General features: G+C 42.4%; 1 protein-coding gene across 1 annotated transcript in view; it reads right to left on the bottom strand.

The window, feature by feature from the left end:
* The window catches only part of card11 (caspase recruitment domain family, member 11), a gene marked incomplete at both ends in the record, with an annotated part of 59,523 nt that extends 36,758 nt beyond the window's left edge, over window positions 1–22,765 (bottom strand). The window contains 2 exons of the mRNA XM_080856278.1: window positions 22,328–22,441; window positions 22,567–22,765. Of these exons, the coding sequence (XP_080712404.1) occupies window positions 22,328–22,441; window positions 22,567–22,765 (313 nt within the window). The remainder of the gene's footprint in view (window positions 1–22,327; window positions 22,442–22,566) is intronic.
* Between the last annotated feature and the right edge of the window lie 679 nt (window positions 22,766–23,444).

The following is a 23,444-nucleotide window of genomic DNA, read 5'->3' as shown; positions in this document are numbered from 1 at the left end:
GGCAGGACCAGGCCAAACAAGCAATGCTCGTCACACAGGTCCACGTCAATTCACCACTTTCTTTAGCATCTAAATGGAATCAATGTAACAGCTGCTGCTGTTTTAAAGAAAATTAACCAGTGCACCCATCACTTCCCCCTCCCTGAACACAGCTGTGCCAGGTTTGAGTCTCCTTGGGTCCATGGTTAGTACTCTTTCATCGGCAGACCCAGCAGCAGTAGGCAGAGTGGTCGTGTCATTAATGCGATCAAAGTCAGTGTTTAGATTCCCTCGCTGTGGCCCGAGATGAATGGATCTGTTGAAGAAGTATGAGTGCGGCGTGTAGCCCCAGACACTGATTAAACACCCTCTCTGACCCGGCTTGGCTGCTAATCATACGTTTCATCGCCAACCGCGAACACCTCAGAAGGCACTCACCTCTGTGAAGATCCATTAAGCTGGTGAAATCAATTCACTTTCGATTCAAACCAACATTTCTGCGCGCAGACTCAAGTGCATGGTCTCCTACACACACCTGCACCTGTTTTGGGCACACAGACTTAGATTGCGAATGAACGCGTGTGCAGATGAACACACTCCACACATGCCTTTTCATTCACTCACATGTGCAGCAGGCCGCACACACACACACACACACACACACACACACACTCTTCATCACTTTAATATTCTGCGCTTTGAAATCGTACATCACAATACCTCAGACTTGGTGAAATTGAATTGAAAAGTCCATCTATTTGTATCGACAGCCACAGCACGAAGATAACAAATGAGAAAGAAAAAAAGTGACAAATTGTCATGTCATCGACAACACCTGAGTTCCCCAGCAGCCTTTCTGTCTTGACAAAATGGAACCCGGTAGCAGAATGCCGGGGTGTCGAGAGTTCTCCTCATTGTTGCTATCTCACAATCAGCAGCTATCGCACCCGTATCATTCAGATGGGACAGAATATTGACTTGCCAGTTTGGAATAGCAATACAATTTCATCACCTCAGTCTTTCATCAGAGAAGTTATTTTACTGGGCCGTGTTGCTGTCAGGAAGTGTGAGCAAATTTCATTCATCAGTGTGTTCGCATAGTTCATGTACCAATTTGTGACAGTGATGAGAGATGTTAACTTCCCGTGTACTCCCTCAAAAATCCACATGAATTTACATCCCTGTCAATGTTTTTGAAAATGTCAGCTATTGATATTCCAGCAGAACATCCAGGACAGCATCCAAATACACTTACATTCATATGATGTCAAGGCCACTCCTTTGATTGCCAGTTTCAGCTCTGTTCATGTCTTGGTTAGAAGTATGTTTTTGACCCTTAGCGAGCTACGTAGCAGCAAAACAAATATAAATCTATATATTAGTCTTTCTACATTCACTCTATCTACTGCGTCTCAGAATTCCTACTAAGATGTACAAGCAAGCGACATAGCATTCGCAAAGACATTAGTCAAGGTAGCTGAGACATAAAGTTTAATGTTCTTCGAACGCCTGTGCTTCTTTGAGAGTGTTTTATTCCACAGGGAGAATCTCAGTTTTGGTGTTTGCAGACTAGGCAACATTAAGATATGTCTTCAAGATATCTGGAACTTTACCTCACGGGTATTAACTTGCACATATTTTTAGATATTCATCTGTAATGTCAACAGCACTTGGAAATACAATAACGAATAACAAATCCTCACAGCCTTGGAATATTTACAGATGCTCTCAGGGTTCTGAGGTCTGTTCCGCACTACATCACCTCTACCCACCAAGGGCTGGGAAGAAAACACATATTGATCTATGTAATCAGAAACTGGATATCTCAAGTGTTCAGGTACCACACACTCTAAGACGCTTACCATCAGTAAAATGTGTTTGACCCCTATATAAACACTGCAAAAGACATATGCCATATTGTACTGTAGCTGGAAATGACATTTCAGTAATAGGGATTTGGATATATTTCTGTTGTTGTATTTTTATTTTGCAGCATGCTCCAACTGCAGACATAGGAAGGAACCATCTCCTTGACTACAGCTGGGTCAGGTGCCAAGGACTTTTCAATCATTCATTGAATTGCTCTGCCATTTTAACTGCCCCTGTGTTGGGGATTAAGATGTCATATATCTGCAAAACCCTTTTCAGGATATGAAACCCCTTTATATACACGTCATGAAGTGAACACAGTGACATTTAGGGGACAGTCAGTGAGGTTATTTTCTTTTTCTTTTTTATCACAGCACCATGCCCCTACAAAGAGACAGTTATTCTAATGCAGGGAAGTGAATCTATATCATCGTTATACAATCTTAGGCAAACTGACTCCAGACTATTTTCTCAAGGCAGAGTTTCAGATCCTCTTTTATTTGGCGTAACCCCTTTGGTATTGTTGATTGGCCTCTTCCTCTTCTTCTGTGTCAGTAGTTTAAAGTTCCCTGTCCTCTGGGTGAGTCTTCTTTAGTGTTCTACCACAAAGCCATAGCACACCAAATGCTCTTCCCTTTTCAAACGGGAAATGGGAAACCACAGAAAATGATATCAGTCATCCAAAAAAAAAAGTGTATTCATTTGGATCATTTTGCCCAGTCTGCATATTACACACAATTTGCTGTCTGAATCAGTATCATACCATGGTCTATTGAATGTAGACTATTCAGTATCACTCCAATACAAGGCCTTATGCATGGAGTCTCTGCATAAGGCCTTGTATTGGAGTGATACTGAATAGTCTACATTCAAAAGGTCATAATCCTCTGCAGTGTCTTCTCAGTGATCGATGTTGACTGAAGCATCTTGCAACAAGAGGGTTGAACCGATGGGTTTAGTAAAAACATGTAAGAACTTCAAGTTTCATGAGATGAAACTATCCAGCTGTGCTGTGTTTCCTTCATGCCTTGGATCTGTTTCACCACACAATCTAGTGGTGTTGTTGGAGTCAAGTAGGGTCCAGTGAAGACTGAATGTTAATATGTGAACCAGTTCGATCTGACTCCCATTAGTTCAGACTGATTGAAAGTGGTAGGCAGAAACCAATCTCATCCCAAGACAAAGCTAGTTTTAAAGCAGATGATCGTTACAGATCAATTATCAATCACATGTGGTTAAGAAAGTTTAGAAAGCTGTAAGTGCCTGCTGATATGTCCTGATCTTTTCAGACATCCCATGCTAGCATGTAATGAGTTACTGCATGCTGACAGTACTTTATGCAGTTTATCACATCAAGTGTTATTGTTATATATCTGAACCCACCTTTAGCTGCTCTTTGTAGGATCTTTTTGTTAAACTGTCATTGGTAGGAAATAGTCCTGAAACTCAACGAAATTAATGCATATTTAGAGGGTCAAACATAATCATTTTAGACTTGCCAACTGATACTTGAATAAACCAATGTATAATCAACCTATTCATCTCCAGATTTGCCATTTTCCATTTTGACCTTACCTTTCTTGTTGCAGTAATACTATGCAGCGTTTTGAATGACAGCGAGAAGAATTCATGAATGACGAAGGCATTGATATTCCGTCCGAATGTCACATTGACCAAAGTGTCCATTCCTCAGTTTACAGTGGCATTTAGTTCACGATGACAATGTGATATGATATGTGGTTGTGTCCTCTGCTAATCGAGACTATCAAGGACATAGGAACAAACAAGATGTCCTCATAGGAGACGCTGTGTAATCTTCTGACAGCCCCTGGGTCAGGAATAAAAGACCCCTCTTCGCACTATTATTAATGGATTTTAATAATGGATTTTATTTTTATAGCACACTTTAAAATACAAAGAGGTCTCAAGGTGCTTAGCATGGTCACAACAACAATCAAAAATAGCAATTAAAACAGTGCATTCTAAAAAAACAACACAGAAAAGAAATGAAAACAGAGACCAGGACTTTAGGTGAAGGCAGATATAAATAAATGGGTTTTGAGGTGTGATTTAAAAGCAGTGAGGGAATCTAAGGCCCTAATACTTTCCGGGAGCTTGTTCCAAAGTCGTGGCCCCAGCGAGGAGAAGGCACAATCTCCCATTCTATTATTGCATTACTTCAGAACAGTCGACATTTTCCAGGGACATCAGTGCACCATAGGCCAAGGTATGCACAAGAATAAAGACTTCTATTTTGTCACTCACTTCCATTTCCATGCTCTTATGTGTTCTATTGAATTTTCTTGTCTGAATGAAATGGCATACGTTCCTTTTGGATTTCCTGGAAGAACATGAATGATGGTCTGTCGTACAAGCAACAGAGAATCCCTGTTTGGCTTCTCTGTCAATCCACATACCCTTCCTTAACAGCCAAAAGGGAACACCTTCAGATTGACAGTTTGCACAACTTTTAATCAATGATTGCGAATGAGTTGTCTTGTCACAACTCAATGTTTTTACAAGTCATGATGTATTAATGTTACTGAAACATCTGGTGATGTAAATTAATTTGTCAATCAATTCATGCTATTTAAAGAAATGGAAGAAAATCATGTGAATCCACCTGGTACATTTTTTTGACACGCTTTCATAATTAAGCACAATGGTGGAGGACCGTAGCTTGTTTCCTATTCCCAGTGCATTACAAACATGCACACGTTCTTCCATTAACAACACACTTCACATGCGCCTTCATGGACTGAGAATGAATGTAATTAACCAGCATTGTTCAAGGCAGACCTTATGACTCCACATAATTAACAATGAGAGCATAATTGGAAGCTGTTCCACCTGTCAAGGCCCAAAATTACATTTTAAATTCTGTTGGGCTAATTTAAAAAAAAAAATTATGATAATAATAATAATAATATACTTAAAGAAGAATCGGGGTGGAAACAACAGAACGGCAAAGAAGTGAAAAAACTCAAACAAAAAGGAATACACAAAGAGTAAGACATAATTTGCCATAGCATTGCTTCACCGTGGATGAAACACGTTTTAATTAAGAGGAACAAGTCACGTAGTTAGTGCCACTACCAGTATAATTAAACACTATGACACGAGTGAGAGTGGAATTGGTAAAGGATATCCCCATGGCTGTGATTCAGCAACCAAAGTTCTATTACCAAGTAATTGAGTTTCAAGACACTAGATTATGATTGGTGCATCCACACCTGTACTTAGAGCTGTCCACTTTTGATTGGTTCACCAAAGATGCATGTTTATACCAGTGATTGGGGTCATACATTCAGTGTTGCGTGTTTTTTGCATATTTTTTACACTACAGTTACTTAAGCAATATAGCACGAGTGGGAGTGGGGTAGGTAAGGGATAATCCCACGGGTGGTGTTCGGCCGTAGCCACCGAGGCCGCAGAAATTTGAATTAATGGTTATCATCAACGCAAATATTTCATCGCGGAGTGATTTATTATTAGCTGTGAAAAGTCCCAAATTGTTGGTATGTTGACGGATAATCCAACTCATGGAACGTCTCTCGTCCAATCAGAAACCGCTAAATAACGCGATAGAACCCAATTGTTTTATAAACTACAGTATAAAATGAAAGAGTAATACAAGGTTTCTAGTGTCCCAGTTGCATAAATCATATATCAGTTCCAGCTATTTCCTAAATATAAAAACTATTTTTGAAGCACGCATCAAGTTTGAAATCGGAGATTCCAGCCAATGAGAGTGATGTTCTGACGTTGATGAAAAGCGTACTCTAGCTTGTGCAAAGGATGGAGAGAACCTGCAGCTCAGTGTTGCCTAGTGCCAGATGAACTCATTTTAGCCTATGGTCAGCACCGGTCACAGATCAGGATGAATTATATTTTTTTAAAGAGTTGGTTTTTGGCTTTTTATGCCTTTAATTGACAGAGCAGTGAAGATTGTGACAGGAAATGAGTACAGTACAGCTAAAAAAAAAAAATCACATTTAGCTACGTGTGTAGTGGGCCTACCCCTTTAAAGAATATAATACGCACAGTGATTACTAGCAGTGAAGGGTACGCGGGGGGTTGTGCCAGGAAATCCCCACTCACAGACTGCCTCTTGTCCAATCAGAAATTAATAAATTGTTCGACCGGACCTAACTGTCGTATAAGGATAATTGGACCACCTTGAAAAGCCGGAGCAAAGCCTTGTGCTCGCTCTGTTTGAGTGATTAAGTGTGGCTCAAACCGCGTCCCCAGAGGGTAAGACGCAGGCTGCTCTTAAACATCTGATGTTGACAAATAATACTAAGCCTCGGCACTGGAAACTAGGCCAGGGGATTTCATCTTTCAGTTTTAACAAGATGCCAAATGGAGCACCGAAGGAAAGTGACTAGAGAGTCAAAGGAGGCCAATGAAAATTTTGAAAGGAAGAAAAGTAAGTTAATATCGGCCAGCTCTGTCATCGAAGCCCCACGCTATTATTCTTGCATCATTCAAACAGCTGAATAGAAGCAGATCTTTTTACCAGTCTAACAACACTAGGATATAAACACTTGGGGAAAGATCTAAGCAGTTGTTTTACTCCGTGACATCATTAGCACCACAATGATAGTGCGTTTAAGGCACTTTGGAGGAAGGAAGATTATATCAGTATATCTTCACGTGGAAAATGGATTTATTACACACTAGCTTCAATCACAAAGTGACAACTCATATCTGATGTGCCAATGAAACCTTATTTCTCTATGATGAACCTTTCTTCTTTTGATGCAAAGGACGCTTTTTTTTTCTTCAGTTATACACTTTAGGAAAATACTTTGTGCTTTTGGTTAGGGACTTCCCACAGCAGGCAAACCTCTCACTGCCACATGCAAGAACTCATACCCAACAATACCCAACCTAAGTATTATAACACAACAGCGTGCACTTAAATCATCATACTGATACTTAACCATACTTATTAACAACAACAACAACAGAGACGCTCCATGAGCACTTCACTGGGGTTGTCAAGTGGGCACCTTCCTTCATCAGTATTTAGTTAAAAGGCCCACAACACCTTCAGAGGCCTCAATACAGCCGTGATGTCTGGCATCCCAGACCCGCCCATCTCTATACTCATGATGGCTTAGGTCGGACACATGTCAATACCAGAGACAACAACAGATACACTTCACAACCTACCCAAGCTTTACTGAGACTTTCAAGTGCTGAATGCCAATCCAACCGGGTTCTTCAGCTCTACTACTACTACTACTACTACTACTACTACTATCTATAAGGGCTCATTTGCTGCTTCAAGTATGCCATCTTCAGCTATACTAATGCCCCGTAGATTAAGGTGAATATAAGTATGCCATCTTCAGCTAGTCTAATGCCCCGTAGATTAAGGTGAATATAAGTATGCCATCTTCAGCTATACTAATGCCCCGTAGATTAAGGTGAATATAAGTATGCCATCTTCAGCCATACTAATGCCCCATAGATTAAGGTGAATATAAGTATGCCATCTTCAGCTATACTAATGCCCCGTAGGATAAGGTGAATATAAGTATGCCATCTTCAGCCATACTAATGCCCCATAGATTAAGGTGAATATAAGTATGCCATCTTCAGCTATACTAATGCCCCGTAGGATAAGGTGAATATAAGTATGCCATCTTCAGCTATACTAATGCCCCGTAGATTAAGGTGAATATAAGTATGCCATCTTCAGCTATACTAATGCCCCGTAGATTAAGGTGAATATAAGTATGCCATCTTCAGCTATACTAATGCCCCGTAGATTAAGGTGAATATAAGTATGCCATCTTCAGCTATACTAATGCCCCGTAGATTAAGGTGAATATAAGTATGCCACCAATGATTTTTAAAACCAGATAATGTCTCCACATGTAGCGACCCTGGGTCAAGCTGGTTTTACATCCAGGTAGAATATGTTTTAATGAGCCACCACCTGTACAAAACTTCCAGCTTTTGTCTTTAGCCAGTAGCTATATGGTTCTAGTCTGGGAAGTCCCGCCCCACTTCTTCCGGCCAAATTGATTTTGCCTCAGAACTGGGTCTGGCCAAGTTTGCATACCCGTTCATTTCAAGATTTCAAGAATCCTTGGAGCCAATCACAAACTGGCTTTTGGCTACCTGGCGCGCCATTGGCGGATTTAAACTTACCACGGCTACGTTACAAAATCTACTGCACGGAGAGTTTTTAAACATTGGACATGGTGGCCGCCGAAGCACCGCAAAACTTCGATAAGGCAAGTTTTCTTTGAAAACAGAACAGAAACTTGCCCTGGAACAATTCATACAGAAAAAATATGTGTTTGCTTTATTACCGATCGTTGTATCGTTGTATAGTATCGTTGGTCTGATTGGTTAAAGGACTGTCCAATCAGGTGGCTGAAGTGGAGCGCCGTTGAGAGTTGGCCAGACCAACTGAACAAATGGAATGCAGTGAAGGGGCAGGGAATTCCCAGACAAATATGGTTCTGCAGCATTGGGAGAACATCATAAGTAGCTTCAACAATGAATTTAATGAGGTTAGCAGCCATGGCCCACAATTCTCTGCAGCTGACTTTCCTTTTGTCAACATTATTCCAGTTCACCCATTCTCCTTGCTTTACTGGAGAAGCTGCTGGTGCTCGTCTAGTTTCCTCTTCTTGCTCTTGAACAAAGCTGGTTACCATCTTCCTCCTCTCCAGCAATGTAGTCTTACCACTACCACTGTCACCAAACCCAAACCCTGTTCCTCCACTGAACCTGCTCAATCATATCACATTGCTGTAATCGCCTTGAGAATGTTGAACCGCCTCTTGTGGTTTCCATTTCTTCCCTGTTTTCACTGTTAACTTGGAGCAGTGTTCTTGATTGATGGATCCTTAGACTGAGATAAAGTCATCTCCAGGCTGGCTTTACCACATTTGGACTCATTGGTCATTGGTAACTCCAACGTCCCTTATCCATACAATACTACTCAGACATCAAGGCACCCCAAGCCATTTCTAACTGCTATATTCATGATTCTCTCAGATTTCTCCACCTCTGAAATAGCAACTTCATATACAGTCAAAGGCCATGTTACGCGTGGAAAAAGCACAGACTGCAAGCACCACAATTTGAATTTACCAGGCAAGAAGGTCTTATCAATAGTACTGATAGCCTTTACAATGAATGATCTAAGGTCTGCAATCTGTCCTTGGTCAGTAAACATAGAATTGGGCCACCTGCCTTCACAGTTTTTTCTTCCACAGAAGGAATACCGTCAACATTAACATACAAGCGAATAAAATAATAAAACACCCGGATGTTGCAGTCTATCTTCTTAGGAATATTATTTGGTGTTGACAAAGATTACTTTATATTATATATTACTATACTCTCTTGTTTAGTTCAGTTTTACATCTCTGAATTAGCTGACGTCTTGAAACCTTGACAGCTTGGTGTTTTGCTTGCTGTTTGTTTCAGCCATCGCAAGTCATACAATTATACTGTACTACTAGTGTATTATTTAATATATACATATATAAATAATGGGAGAACATGTGGAGTAACTATGTATTGAATGAGAGAAAAACACGACTGGAGTACAGTTATCATTGTATGACTTGCGAGGGCTGAAAATAAAACACCAAGCTGTCAAGGTTTCAAGACGTCAGCTAATCCAGAGATGTAAAACTGAACTAAACACGAGAGACAAACTGCCTTTTCATGCAACAATTAAAACAGTGCCCTTGGAAATGCATGCCAGTCCCAATAACAACCGAAATGAGATATGCAGAACTGAACACTCAGTTGTCACGAGAAACAAATGAGATTTTCATCATTAAGGAAGGTGCTTTTGGCAGAGCTAGCTTTACAGACAGGATCTCCACCATCTGCCTTTCACATCACAATGCGATGGCGTGAGTAGCCAGGCAACAACGCGTGTGAGCATAGAGGGGAATATTCTATCAGATGCCAATTATCTTGTAGTGTGGACTTGAGTTATGGCTATTTTGCATTTATGCTTCCCTCACAGAATCTATTACACAGCAAACAACGGCTGAGAAAACAATCCTGTGCCCAAGACAAGGCGAACACTTGTGAATTTAGTGCTGGGTTTTGTGCAAACACTTGTCAGCGAAAGAAAGCAGGGCTCCCAGCAAGCTTTATGAAAAATTCAACAGTTGCTTCTTTGAGAGAAGAAGAACAAAGGCAAAAACAGAAAGAAGGAGTAGGAAGGGGGTGAAACACAATGATCCTCAACGGCGTGGTTAGACCTTTAATTTCACCTCAGGAAATGACATTTCTCTCTACCATAACGAAGCTATCAGCAGCATGCACTCAGCTCTGTGGGAGGTGTTCCTTCGGTTCGTCGCCTCCCATCTCAGAGTGCATCTACTACCTGCGTCAGCAAGAGCCAGACCAAATGTGGTGAAGTGTGGGAGATGTTCCCTCTAAAGCTCCACTGGTGGTTCTTCTGCCAGCTCTTGATGTTTTTCCACATAGCATGAGTTCAAATTAAATGGGTCAGTATTTTGAGTTTTTTTTTTTTTTATGTGAAAACACCCTCAACAAACATTTCTTAATTGCCCAGGGACCTGGCACTGGCTTTCGTACATTTTTGGGGATTTTAATTAGTCTGGTTGGGCCCAAATCAAAATCAGAATGAATATGGAATCTAATTAGAATGTCTGATGCCCCTGTAAGCTGAGGGATTTTTGTGTTCAGTATTGTGGGAAATCAAGCTCATCTCCTCTTGTGCCATTTCTTTTTTGAGTTTCTTATTTCATTTCAGCAAGGGAGAGTTCTGCTAATGGTAATTAACGTGGCACCATCATTTCTCCTGAAAAAATATCCTCTGAGGTTCTCTGCATGCGACGAACAAATCAATGAATCAATTAAAACCTGTGTAATCAACCAGCTACCAGGAAACTGTTCAAGGGCCCTCTGAGTCTGCTGACCTGAAATACTCCAGACAGTCCTTCTGTTCTCATTCTGACCAGACCAGACCAGACCATGGTGCAGGGTGAATGAATCTCCAGTCTCTCCCCAGTAGAAAGCCTCAGAGTCTGTTCTTGTTTACAGTACACTGGTCACTAAGTGTGTGGTGCTTGATCTTCACAGCCGTTAGTATGGGGGAGAAGAAGAAGCATAAATCAATATTTACAGGCCTGTATTCACGTGGAGGAAGAAACAGAGGAACAGCTGAGGCCATCCAACTAGAGAGCTGTTGATGCAGTGAACCCGTGGGCGAGGCAGTAAAGAAAACCCACCAATAACTTCAAGGGTAAGGGAACATTGCTCAGTGTGTGTTCAAAAATAAGACACTGTGCCCTTTGATTACTCAAGTGCGGTTTGATTTTGTTTTTGACTGCCTGTCCTTGGGCTTGTTTATGGATTTCAGCTGTAAAAAAAGGAGACATGAGAATGACAGCTGGGAAGGCACAATGGCTGCCACAGTTTTCAGGTCGAATGTTATTTGGAGGCGTTCTGCGCCGACTTAATTATTCTCTCGAGTGGTTTTCTTCTGATAAGTTCTAATCCCCAGGAAAACAAAGCTGAACTGGCGGGTCTGATACATTTTATCTCTGGTAAATGAAACCGTCAGCCAGGGTGACTTTCACACGTCCCCCGGGCAACACCCTGGTCACTCACAAATTCGTATCCATACTTGACTCTCACACGTAGTGTCCTCGATGAATGTGAAAAGTCCCGAAAACGACCCTGGATTTATTTCAATCGCCACAGTGCAGCCAATATACCGAGAAAATCCCTTTGGGGTATTTAGTTTTTTCGATGTAATATGAGATGTCTGTGTGAAATCTGACCAATGTCCAAAATGCTTAGCTGCCATGATTGAGATATAAACGGGCATATGATTCTGTCTTGTTCACCAATGAAAATTTGGTTCAGAAAGATTCCCCCAAGCCCCCCAGATGATTACAGACACGAGTGTACCACCATCTCTCTTGTGATTGAGAGGCTGGGGGGGGGGGGGGGGGGGGGGGGGGGGTTGGGGGGGCAACCCTTGGCTGAGTGCACTGTCACTGCGGTGCATCTGTGATATTTAATGCTGAAATGGATCACTGCACACTGGGCCAGGCCTCAGACTCCCAGGGAACTCAGCGTGAGTCTTAAGCAACCTGTCTCCTCAGGTTCTCAGACTAACTCAAACAACTGCGGGCTGGCTGGAAGGAAAAAAGCCCCCCCCCCCCCCCCCCCCACTCCTTACCCCCAACCCCCCGTCTGGTTTAGGATCACAAGTCACACACAATCAGCCAGCTGCAGGAGTGTCAGCAGTGCCATTCCTGTACATCCTTCAACAACACTTACATGACATGCCTCTCTGCAGGCGCCAGCTCACGGCCATGCATAATTGACTGCAATTCCCTCCCGGTGCCACAGGGGGTGCTAGTGGGCTTTTCTTTGGGTTCGTCCTGTTGATTTGTGCAGCAGCACGCAGTGGCCATGAGTTTACTATATTTCATGTGCACCGGGAACATTTGACATTGGGTAATCAGAGGAGTGCTTTGTTTGCTCAATCAGCCGTGCATATGGGTTTGTCTCGAAATAAAAACTCAAATGGGAAAAGCACTGCTTTTGCAATCAGACTTGAATAAACAGTGGTGACTCCTGAATGTTCTCATTACTGTTCAAGAATACTTGAATGAATGTTGATTTACCTGCTACATAGCGAGCTGTTGTATTGTGTACGGTGGAATTAAATTGCAAACAAATGCAGTATGCCTATATGTCTGTGATGACAGTATTGAACAACACGTTCATACAGAACATAATGGTGCAACAAACTAATATTACTTTACATGAATTCCATAGGGAATTTCACTCCCTCCAGCGCTCTAGACTCTTGGCTCTCAAAACATTTCTCGTCCATCCAGAGACTGTCTAATGAAATAATAATTGGTGGAGCCAAGTTTGACTGGCACTGATGGCTTAAGTTCACTGGCCTCCAGATTGTTTGGAACGACTCCGCAGAGTCTAACTCCTCTGGCTAAAGAGGGGATGATACTTAGCTTCTGCTGTTTTTTTTTTCTTTTTTCTTTTCTCGAGTCCTGGCAAGGGCAGCTTACTGCACTAATGAGAGAGAAATGTGATTTATCAGGGCTGGGCCACACAACAGACAGTGCTTAGTCTTGGTCCCATGCCCAACTAACTTCTCTTCTTTAAACAGGAGATAGAGAGAAAATATCAAGGCACATGCTGACCAGTTACACTGCTATTTAACACTGTGAGACAGAATACTGGGTAACTTAGGATAAGTGTTCTTCTGTTCCTTTGCCCTTGCTGATTAATTAGAAGATCGTGCTACTCCTTACGCCAAGGTCATGGAGTTAGTTCCCAGGGAGGACAAGTATCCGTGCAGCATAATGTAAAATAGCTTATCTACCTTACAAAGAACATCCCTGAATAGCAAAACCACTTGGACATAATAAGGCAAGGCAAAGTATTATCATGCAGAAAGCACCATCCACCATCTTAGTTAGAATTCTCAATCGTGTCTGACCACAGCTCGACCAGGGCAGGGAGGGCCTAGCTGGGGAATGTGACTCTTTTAACTCACCGCAGGCCTGGTCTCATCCCTGTGATCTCTTTCCCCTCCCATATCCTTCCCCGCATGGTTCCCATCAAACCCCTCTCTGGCCCTACATGCTCGATGTCTCCTTTTCATCTGATTGTGTTCCCACAGCGTGTCATCGGCACTCGGCTTTAGATAAGGAAAGGGGAGAATGATTTATTGGCCACAGTCAGTGAGAGGTACCCTGCTTTCCGCTCGCAGCAGAGAGACACTCATTGAGATGTATCCATAGAATGTGGTCAGCAGGGATGGACTGTGACAGGTATCATGAGGATATGGATGTGGAGTTCTCTTCATCCACCTGAGCGGAGAGAGAGAGAGACAGAGAGAGAGAGAGAGAGAGAGAGAGAGAGATGCTTTCTCCCTTTATTCTGCCAGGGGACTACAGGAATTTACACAAACTGGTAGACAAGCTTCATGAGGATATGGAGAGGGAGGAGAGAGAGTGACAGAGGGAGAGACAGAGAGAGAGAGAGAAAGAGAGAGAGAGAGAGAGAGAGAGGTGCTTTCTCTCTTTACTCTGCCGTAAGGGACTACAGGAATTTACACAAACTGGTAGACAAGCTTCATGAGGATATGGAGAGGGAGGAGATGTGGAGTTATCTTTGTCCACCTGAGTGGAGAGAGCGAGTGACAGAGAGAGACAGAGAAAGAGAGAGAGAAATATATAGAGATAGACAGAGAGAGAGAGAGATATGCTTTCTCCCTTTATTCTGCCTTAGAGTTACTACAGGAATTTGCACAAACTGGCAGAGAGAGAAACAAGCTACACTAAAGCCATGATGTGCAATGTGTGACGGGCAGCACGAGTCTGTTGAAGAAATAAATGACTTTCACAGTTTATTTTCTCCCCTCGTAGCCAAGGTTAACCTGTTCTTTCATCTGAGTGCGGGGTTCAAACTGCACAGTGTGAATCTGTCTTCAAACGAAAATGGTGAGGAACTGATACTTTGAAATCTATCAGATGTGGGGAGGCTTTTGCCATCCAGGCATTGCTGCGTAGCAAAGGCTGAAGCACCATAATCAGGCGTGCCATGTCACACGACACAGGAGTAGAGCTGGACATAAATTCATGATGTGAGGCACGGTTGACATACAATGGGGAGTCTTTACTCACTCTCAGGTAGGCACGAATAGGAATGGTGCAGTGAGACAGCATGGAGGCGACACAAACAATGACAGAGCACCAACTGAAGAAACACAAGGACTTAATACACAGGACTAATAAGATAACAAGACACAGGTGGGACCAATGATTTAATAAACAACAACTAAGGAACCAGGAAGTAACAAAAGGGCGTGAACATCAGCACAACAAACAGAGGTAGAGACAGAAATAGGGAAAACAAAAGCACATGAGAGCACATGGTCAAGAAAACAAATACCTCAAAACCATGACACTAAGAAAACAAAAACTCAAAAAACATGACATCGATGCCATCTATAATCCATCATTACAATCCTTTGATTAGGCAAAAGCTTGGGCAAGATAAATCCTTACCTTCTGTGAAATGATCTGATGAATTACCCCATGTATGGAAAGGCGTAGATCACATATATTGCCAGGTTGTCTGTTAGCAAGCAGTTATTTGCAGACTCAACAAAACAAAAACCTTGAAATCTGAAAACTCAATTTCATCAGCATAAAAATATGTCCTAAGTAAAGTTATTCAAGCAATAAACGGCTTCTCTCCCGCTGTCTGTGTAGGTGTCTCTCTGTGTGTTTGTGTGTGTGTGTAGGTGCATTTTTTATCTGTCACTGAGTTTATGTATGTATGTGTGTGTGTGTGTGTGTGTTTGTGTGTGTGTATGTGTGTGTCGGTGCATTCTTTATGTGTCACTGGGTTTATGTATGTATGTGTATGAGTGTGCATGAGTAAGTGTGTTATATGTGTCCGAGTGTGTGTGTGGGGGTGTTTTGTACACGTGTGTGCATGTGCATCTATGTGCGAGTAGGTGGGTGGAGTGCTGTAGAGCGTGAAACTGCTGATCTGTACAGAGATAGTTTTATACCCCTGAATAGGCATCTGGATGTTCTGCCTTCCGAGTGGCAATTGAAAATACACTGTTATTCAAACTGGAATGGAGAGAATGGCCTTTGTGAAAGGTGCCTGCAATTTATAATAAGCAACCACAACCATGCTTCTCAATCTGTATGTAGTGAACTCATCAATTTCCTAATCATACCAGCCAAAGTAGCCTTGATGTGATATTGAGTTACTTTTACAGCATGCGTCATGGAGTTTCATAGTCCTCTCCAACACCCGGAAATGCGCTGTGCGTACGTTACTCCAAGGTATGGAGACCAAGATTACTTATGACGTTGTAACTTTATGAGTTTGCCTTAAACATTTCTCAAAAAGCTGCACTGTATATCTGGTTTATTCATTGTTCACTCCACCTAACAAAAACAAAACAATACAATACAGAAAGAAAGTCAGACATAGATTTAATAACCTTACTGTAATTACCTCACTAAATGATGGATCTATTTAATTAAAAGTTGCCTAGTACCCAAACGTTGGAATTGTTTATGAAACATGCGTACCAGTTAGGCTTATGAAGATACACTGCGCTATCAGTAGAAGACTTAATTATAATCTTCTGTTACTGTCGAAAGGTGCTAAATATGCGAAATCACCATCTGCAATCAACTTCGGAATCTGCAGAACAGTCGGAGTCTGGGGTAGGGCGGAGGAACAGAACTGCAGGCTACTGAATAGAAGTTAAGCGGCAAGTCTCGAGCCGTAGTGTTGCCGCGGTGGCACCACCCCCACGTCGCTCTCTGGAGAGTTCTGTGTTCTACAGGCTAACGTTACGTGAGTTCCTTCCCACCATCACCACCTGCTCGGGGCTTCGCTTTATGTCAAAATCACAGCTACAATCGGTGTATGTTTTCAAGAGGTACCGCAGGCTATGTTTATCTCTGTCCTGTTAAGGGAAATGTAGTATCTCATCATATTCTTTCATTTCGGTAAATAGACATAGCCTATTTCTAATGAGTCCAAATAGTTACAAGTTTTTTTCGTTGAATGCGTCTTGTATAATCTAGCCTATAAGACGCCATTGTTTTAAGTAAGAGCTTTAACGACACATGACAACTCAAGATATAACAGCTCGACACAGCATAATTTTGTCAGTAGCTTCATAATTTGTGGTTTTACCTTTTGTCGGATAGGATACATAAATACAAGCTTGTGGTGCTCAGTTGCTCAGCGAAATAACGTAATTGTGCGTCAGACAGAATTTGTCCTGAACAGAGTTGTTTTTAATAACCTATGCTTAGTGGCAGGGTTCTTCAATATAGCGAGGATTTGTCTATCTTGTTTTAAATAGACAAAATATATAACCCAGCCTATCGGTTAGTCTAACGTCAGCCAACACTTTTCCCAGGAAATTAAGAAGCATGGACGTCGTCTGACAGTGAAGAGGAAAACTGCATCAAGTGTCGGTGCTCTTGCAAACCAACTGATGAAACATATTTCAAGAAGCGCTTCAGAAAGTGGTTGTTGAGGACCACATCTCTCCAGCTGTGAGCAAAACATTTTTTTCACGATGAGACCGTAACAATTGCCTTTTAACGTTAGGTGTCCTGTGAGTTTTATCCAAACAGCTTAACTTACAACTCGCCTGACTGTAGGCTACATCTGCTCACTGAATTCACAACGTTTTATTTCGGGACTGAAGCAGCATGGTACTGTGTGAGCCCAGTGTCGGCGGTTTTCATGTCGAGCAAGGTGACGGCAGAGAGAATTCAGTGATCAGAATCCTCACAGCTACGGAACAGCGCGAGGGGTAACTGTAGCTCAAAGGGGAGCTGCCGAGTGCCACTGCCACAATTCTGACCCCAGAATGACAGACCGGGGAGGTCGCCTTCGCTATGAAATAAGTGTTGACGCCGAAGAAACGGAGATAAAAACACTTTTTGGAGAATTGAAGGGTATACACCAAACTCGCCAAAACAAGCGCCCGAACAGAAGAGTGAATACAGAGGACATTGTTCGCACAGGAGACGTTGGCTCGTATCAGGCAGATCCCGGGAAAACCTGTAACGCTACAAATGTGATGTCCGTGCATCACAGTGCTTCTGAATTCTGGTTTACTGAGCACCCCTATTTCGGCTCTGACAGCGAGGCTCTTGTGAACAACCGGAGCCAAACACTTGCGAACAAAATGATTGTCGCTAACGCAAGAAATTCTTCATCAAGATATTCAAACCACAATGGAAGGGGAAAGTTGGCATTAAGATCATGGAGTTTGTGGGCGTTGTGTCTTTCCATACACGTGTTGATAACAGCAGCTCAAGGTAAGGAAATGTATTCTTAAACTCATGCAAGGAAAGTAAAAGGCTACGTTTTACAGATGTATATTATGTCCGTACAGTGGTAGCCTATAGCCTAAGAATGTCTTATAATGTGGTTTATTGTAGGCTAGTTTATTTTCACTGGACTCAACGGAAGGTATCTGTGGCTTGAAATTACCAGGCGGTAGACTAAACACATTGCAAAAGTTTAATGGGATACGGCTTTCATAGCAACAGCGTGTATGATAATATTCGGTCCATTTAAGACAAATGAGGAATGGTCTGGTCACTGCATATGTTCCAAAGTCTTTGGGTGGTCACAGATGGTAGATGTGTGACAACGGCTCTCCGCGCTTGAACTCCGCGCTTGGGTGTGTTGAAGGGGTGTGTTTGTTGGGGGTAGTGGGGTGGGGTAGTTGAGGGTAAAACATAACAATTTGACGAAGGAAAGTTATGCTTTTATAGCCTTCGAGCAATGATTTGTATTTTAAATTAGGTGCAGGAAATCACATTATCTCATCTGGAAAAAATGAAATAGCCTAAGGACACGTCCTTTTGCATACCTCTGAGTAATTCAGCTTGCATTGAGAAATAGACTGAATTTAACATTATGTACGTTTCCTTTCATTCATTTGACTGGATTATAAATCACGTGATATCATGGAGATTATCCATGTGTAATTACTGATGCAAGACCCTTTTTATGAAATCATCATATGTTTTGATTCGGGGTAATAAAAAACAACATGCCTCATTAATTGGCATATTTATGATTCCCCAATTTTGCATCTATGAGAGTCATATTAGACAGGCTTTGAAAAAGACAAATTATCAAAAGTATGCCTCAAGATATCTTCTCCGCCCACTTAATATGTATTTTTGTCTCTCGGGGGGATGTCATTTGCATTTGTAAAGATGAGAGAAAATGAATGACAATGATGATCATTTAAGGACCTCCTTAAACAGGGTTTCAAAAGGAAACTGTCATCAATTTGGTCAGTAAATAGATGGGGTGCTACAGTTGCCACTATCGTTTAATGCACAAAATGGTTTGACATCCTGCCTCAGTGACTTAAGTCTTCGTTTTGGGTTCTCTTCTCTATTTGTTTTGAAGATATGCTGTTGGTAAATTGGTGTAATATCTTCAATAACTAAACCTTTGGAATGCAACTCCACAGGATCCTGTGGACACTGGGTTTTGAAATGTCAGGCTTGCTTTAGCCATACACTCCAGAGCCCTTTTAACTCCAGATATATAGTCTCTTGAAACTGCAATACACCATTTTGCTCTAGGAAGACCTCTTTCATCTTTATTTCAATAGAAGAAAAAAAAAAAAAACCTTAGTATAACTGACAGAAGAACTTTCCAACAAAAACGTGTAAAAACTGTAGACTGTTCTATCGGCAAAACCCTCATCACAATCTTTCAATGCTTCAAAGTCCAAGCCCATGGCAGCAGGGATTACTGATTAACTTGGAAAGCCACGAGGCTCTGCAGTCTTTGCGAGGTCCTGCCAATCACAAAGACTTTTTGTGCAAGTGTTTCGTCTGCCGTCTACGTCTAGATCTTGACTCTCCAGTTGCATTGATGCCTAAACTTCACACCATGTCATAAATTGAGTGGCTTATTTAATTCAGAAAGGTTCAGCAAAGTTGTCGACGTGCATACAGTGTCAGCCAGTTTTCAAGTCCTGTGTCAAGGTCTTTTGGATATTTTGGAAAGCAACCAGCTCAGTTCTGGGAACGGGGTTAGGTAGTATTGATCCCATAAGAAGAGCCAGCCAGCTGCATTATCAAAGCTTGCAAATCGGGAAGAGATTGACATTCAACCGCTACCTTTAATTTCAAAAGCTGCAACGTTTTTCCACGTCATGAGCGACTGTCGTAAACACTCATGAAAGGTGCTGATCCATTGACTCGAAGAAACTGGAGAAACATCTCGTTACTCTCATTATTATTTTCACCTTCATTTTCAACTCGTATAAAGTGGTACTCTCGATATCGTGAGAATATTAGATAGATAGATAGATAGATAGAAAGATAGATGGATCATTTATTGATCCTGAGGGAAATTAAGGTATTGATCTAAACTGTAAGACTATTCGTCAATGTTAAACAACCTGCCGTCAGTAGAGCATAGGCTAAGCCAAGATCAACCAGACAGCTTTTTTCTCTAGAAATATCGAGGCCATCAAAGTATTGTGTCTATGGCATGACAGAAACTGTGTGAGTGTGTGTGTGTGTGTGTGTGTGTGTGTGTGTGTGTGTGTGTGTGTGTGTGAGTGTGTGAGTGTGTGTGTGAGTGTGTGTGTTTGTGTGTGTGTGTGTAAGTGTGTGTGTGTGTGTGTGTGTGTGTGTGTGTGTGTGTGTGTGTGTGTGTGTGTGTGTGTGTGTGTGTAGAAATATCAAAGTATTGTGTCTATGGCATGGCAGGTAAACACAGTATCCGTCCACATGTGCATCCGCTGCCGAGTGCACCATCAGGCGAGTACACACACCACTCACTCAAGACTGTAAACACACACACACACACACACACACACACACACACACACACACACACACACACACACACACACACACCATCAGGCGAGTACACACACCACTCACTCAAGACTGTAAACCCCAACGTTTCATTGCAACACCATCTGTGCAATCATTTACTGCAGAAGCTTGCCTTTGTTTCCACCCCTCCCTTTTTTTTCTACTAAGGTTCTCAGAGTGAGAAATTGTAGTCCCCGCTCTCTCTCGCACCGGTGATTTGGTGTGTGTGTGTGTGTGTGTTGTGCTTGAATGTTGGTCAGACACGAGATTATTTGTCATGGGAAAAGCCAGCCAGTACCTGATTGCCATCCCGCCGATATTGATTTTTTGTTTTTCAAGAGTGGAACAATGTTGCAAGTTTTGTATCCATAACTGATCGATTTTAGTCTCTGCAGAATGCATGTGAAATCATTGATTTGACACACACAGTGAGGCAATTTGGTTGGACCGAAGGTTGAGCAACATAATTAGGAGGATTGAATGTTTAAAGCTTGAAGTCGTAATCATTTGAGCCCTTGGATTGGACATTTCTCACTCAGATCATATTGACACCAGTGTTTCCCACAGAATTAGGTTCTGTTTGTGATGGTACCTGATGGGGGGCTACTTAAATCTTATAATTTTGTCATGTCATTAATTCTTAAATAGTGTGTGTGTGTGTGTGTGTGTGTGTGTGTGTGTGTGTGTGTGTGTGTGTGTGTGTGTGTGTGTGTGTGTGTGTGTGTGTGTGTGTGTGTGTGTGTTTTGGGGAGGGGGGAGGGTTTGTCTGTGTGTGTGAGTGGTGGGAGGGTCTCTGGGGGCGGGTGAGTGTCTGTGTTGCACGTATGAATGTGTGAATATGAGTGTTGTTGAAATCATAAGGAGGTGTATAAACTGTATAACATTACAAAGTATGCTGATACCTGTATTGCCTCTTGTATGCAATAATACAAATAATTAAAGCTAATTCTTAAATAATACTATGATAATAATTAAGTACATTGTAAACTTAAACAAAAACTTGAATGTTATTATATTATTATGTATGGTATTAAATTTACCATGCTACATCCAAGTCTTCCATTGAGGCATATTCAGGCACTCTGGATTAAATCCCGTGCCTCTGTGCTTGCTTCTTGCTGATGTCCTGTGTACAAGACACGGAATAATAGAGAAGAGTCCCCTGATCTGAGAAATCTGCTTTTCTGACCTGCCCTGCTTCTACATCTCTGTGTGTCATATCTGTGTGTGTGTGTGTGTGTGTGTGTGTGTGTGTGTGTGTGTGTGTGTGTGTGTGTGTGTGTGTGTGTGTGTGTGTGTGTGTGTGTGTGTGTGTGTGTGTGTGTGTGTGTGTGTCTGTGTCTTGTGTCTGTGTGTCATATCTGTGTGTGTGTGTGCTGTCCATCTCACCTGTTGCTTCTGCCCCTAGCTGGCTCTCCCACCGCAGCATCTTGGCTGCTATCCACCTCCCCCTCCTTCTCCCCCTCCTCCTCCTTCTCCTCCTCCTCCTCTACCTCTCCTGCATCTTCCTCTTCATTAGCTAACGTCGCAGCCATCTCTTCCTGACCCGCTCTTGCTGCTCCAGCTGCCACAGCAGCAGCGGTTGAAGCCTGGACATATTCGAAAAGCAAATTAATTGGAAAGCTAATCACACTGGTCAGGCTGTTCAGCTTTTCCCATGTGCGCTCTGTGAAGTTTCTAACTCTGTTATTGCTAATAGCATTTAGGTCACACTGACACAAGACATGGACATCGCTATAGGTTACCCATGAATTTTCCTTGAAAATATTAATAAGGTTTTTAGATTTCATGTGAACATCGTACTATTTGAGTATCAGGAAACACGTCAGTCTTTGTTTGGTCAATTGAGGCGTAGTGAAGGCGTGCCTGCAGATGAGGCAGAGATGATGCACTCTCACTTCCTGACTCTCATTGCAACAGGAGGGTACCATTCCTCCACCTCCACCTCCTCTAGCTTCGCCTTCTCCACCTCCTCTAGCTTCGCTTCCTCCACCTCCTCTAGCTTCGCCTCCTCCACCTCCACCTCCTAGCTTAGCTTCATCCACTTTCTCTAGCCTCACCTCCTCTACTACTGCAGCAATAGGAGGTAACTCTCAGCCTCGCCTCCGCCACCTCCTCCAGCCTCGCCTCCTCCACCTCCTCTAGCTTCACCTCCTCCACCTCCTCTACAACTGCTGCAACAGGAGATAACTCTTCCTCCACCTCCTCCTCCACCTCCTAGCCTCACCTCCTCCACCTCCTTCTGCCCCGCCTCCTCCACCTCATTTTGCCCTGCTTCCTCCACCTCCTCTAGCCTCACCTCCTCGACCTCCTCTAGCCTCGCCTCCTCCACCTCCTCTTCTACTGCAGCAACAGGAGATATGCCACATCCTCTTCTCCTCCACCTCCTCTAGCCTCGTCTCATCCACCTCTTCTAGCTTCAACTCCTCCACCTCCTCTAGCCTCCCCTGTGCCTCGTTGCCTTCATCCTTTTCTTTTTGAAAAAACATCATATCCATACGCCTTAAGTCTTGCCTAAGTGATTTATCTATCTGGCTACCACCAGATGCCAACAATGGCAAGCCCTGTAACCGGTGCGCGCTCTCTCTCTCTTTCTTTCTCTCTCTCTTTCTTGTGCTCACATAAAATGTGCGCATGCCAAGTAGTGTGAAGTAGATCTGTTCTTGCATTTTTTTTCTATAATGTTATTTTCAAGGGGCCTTAATTGATGATTGGACTAACAAATGAAATACAATTTTATCCATTTTAATAAAAATAAAAAAATAAAATCAGTAAGTGCCATTCAATGTTGATATTGTAGTTGGCCGCCACAAGGAAATCAATGTATGGGAAACACTGGACACTGAAGAAAGAAAAATAACTTGTTTACTATTACATACATGTTTCACATTAACTAATGCATATTTAACACAATGAGTATTTATCCATGTTTGTAATACAGTAATAACCCCAAAGACAGTCCCTATGGAGAGACTGAAGTTTCTTAGCTTGTCCACCCGGTCATCCATTCAGGAATAAAACCCTGGTCACGTAGAGAGCATCAGACCCATCAATTTGACCATGCCATTAATACATCAACAACTCCCTTTTACACACAGTCTTACAATGCAATTTGGCTGGGGTCCTGATTTCACAGAGAGCAAGCTATAATACTTCAGCTTGCTTGCAATCTGTCGT

This window comes from Sprattus sprattus, assembly GCF_963457725.1.
Source record: "Sprattus sprattus genome assembly, chromosome: 18".
Lineage (NCBI taxonomy): Eukaryota > Metazoa > Chordata > Actinopteri > Clupeiformes > Clupeidae > Sprattus > Sprattus sprattus.
Note: the sequence above shows the minus strand (reverse complement) of the source record. Positions and strands in the feature narration are given on the sequence as shown.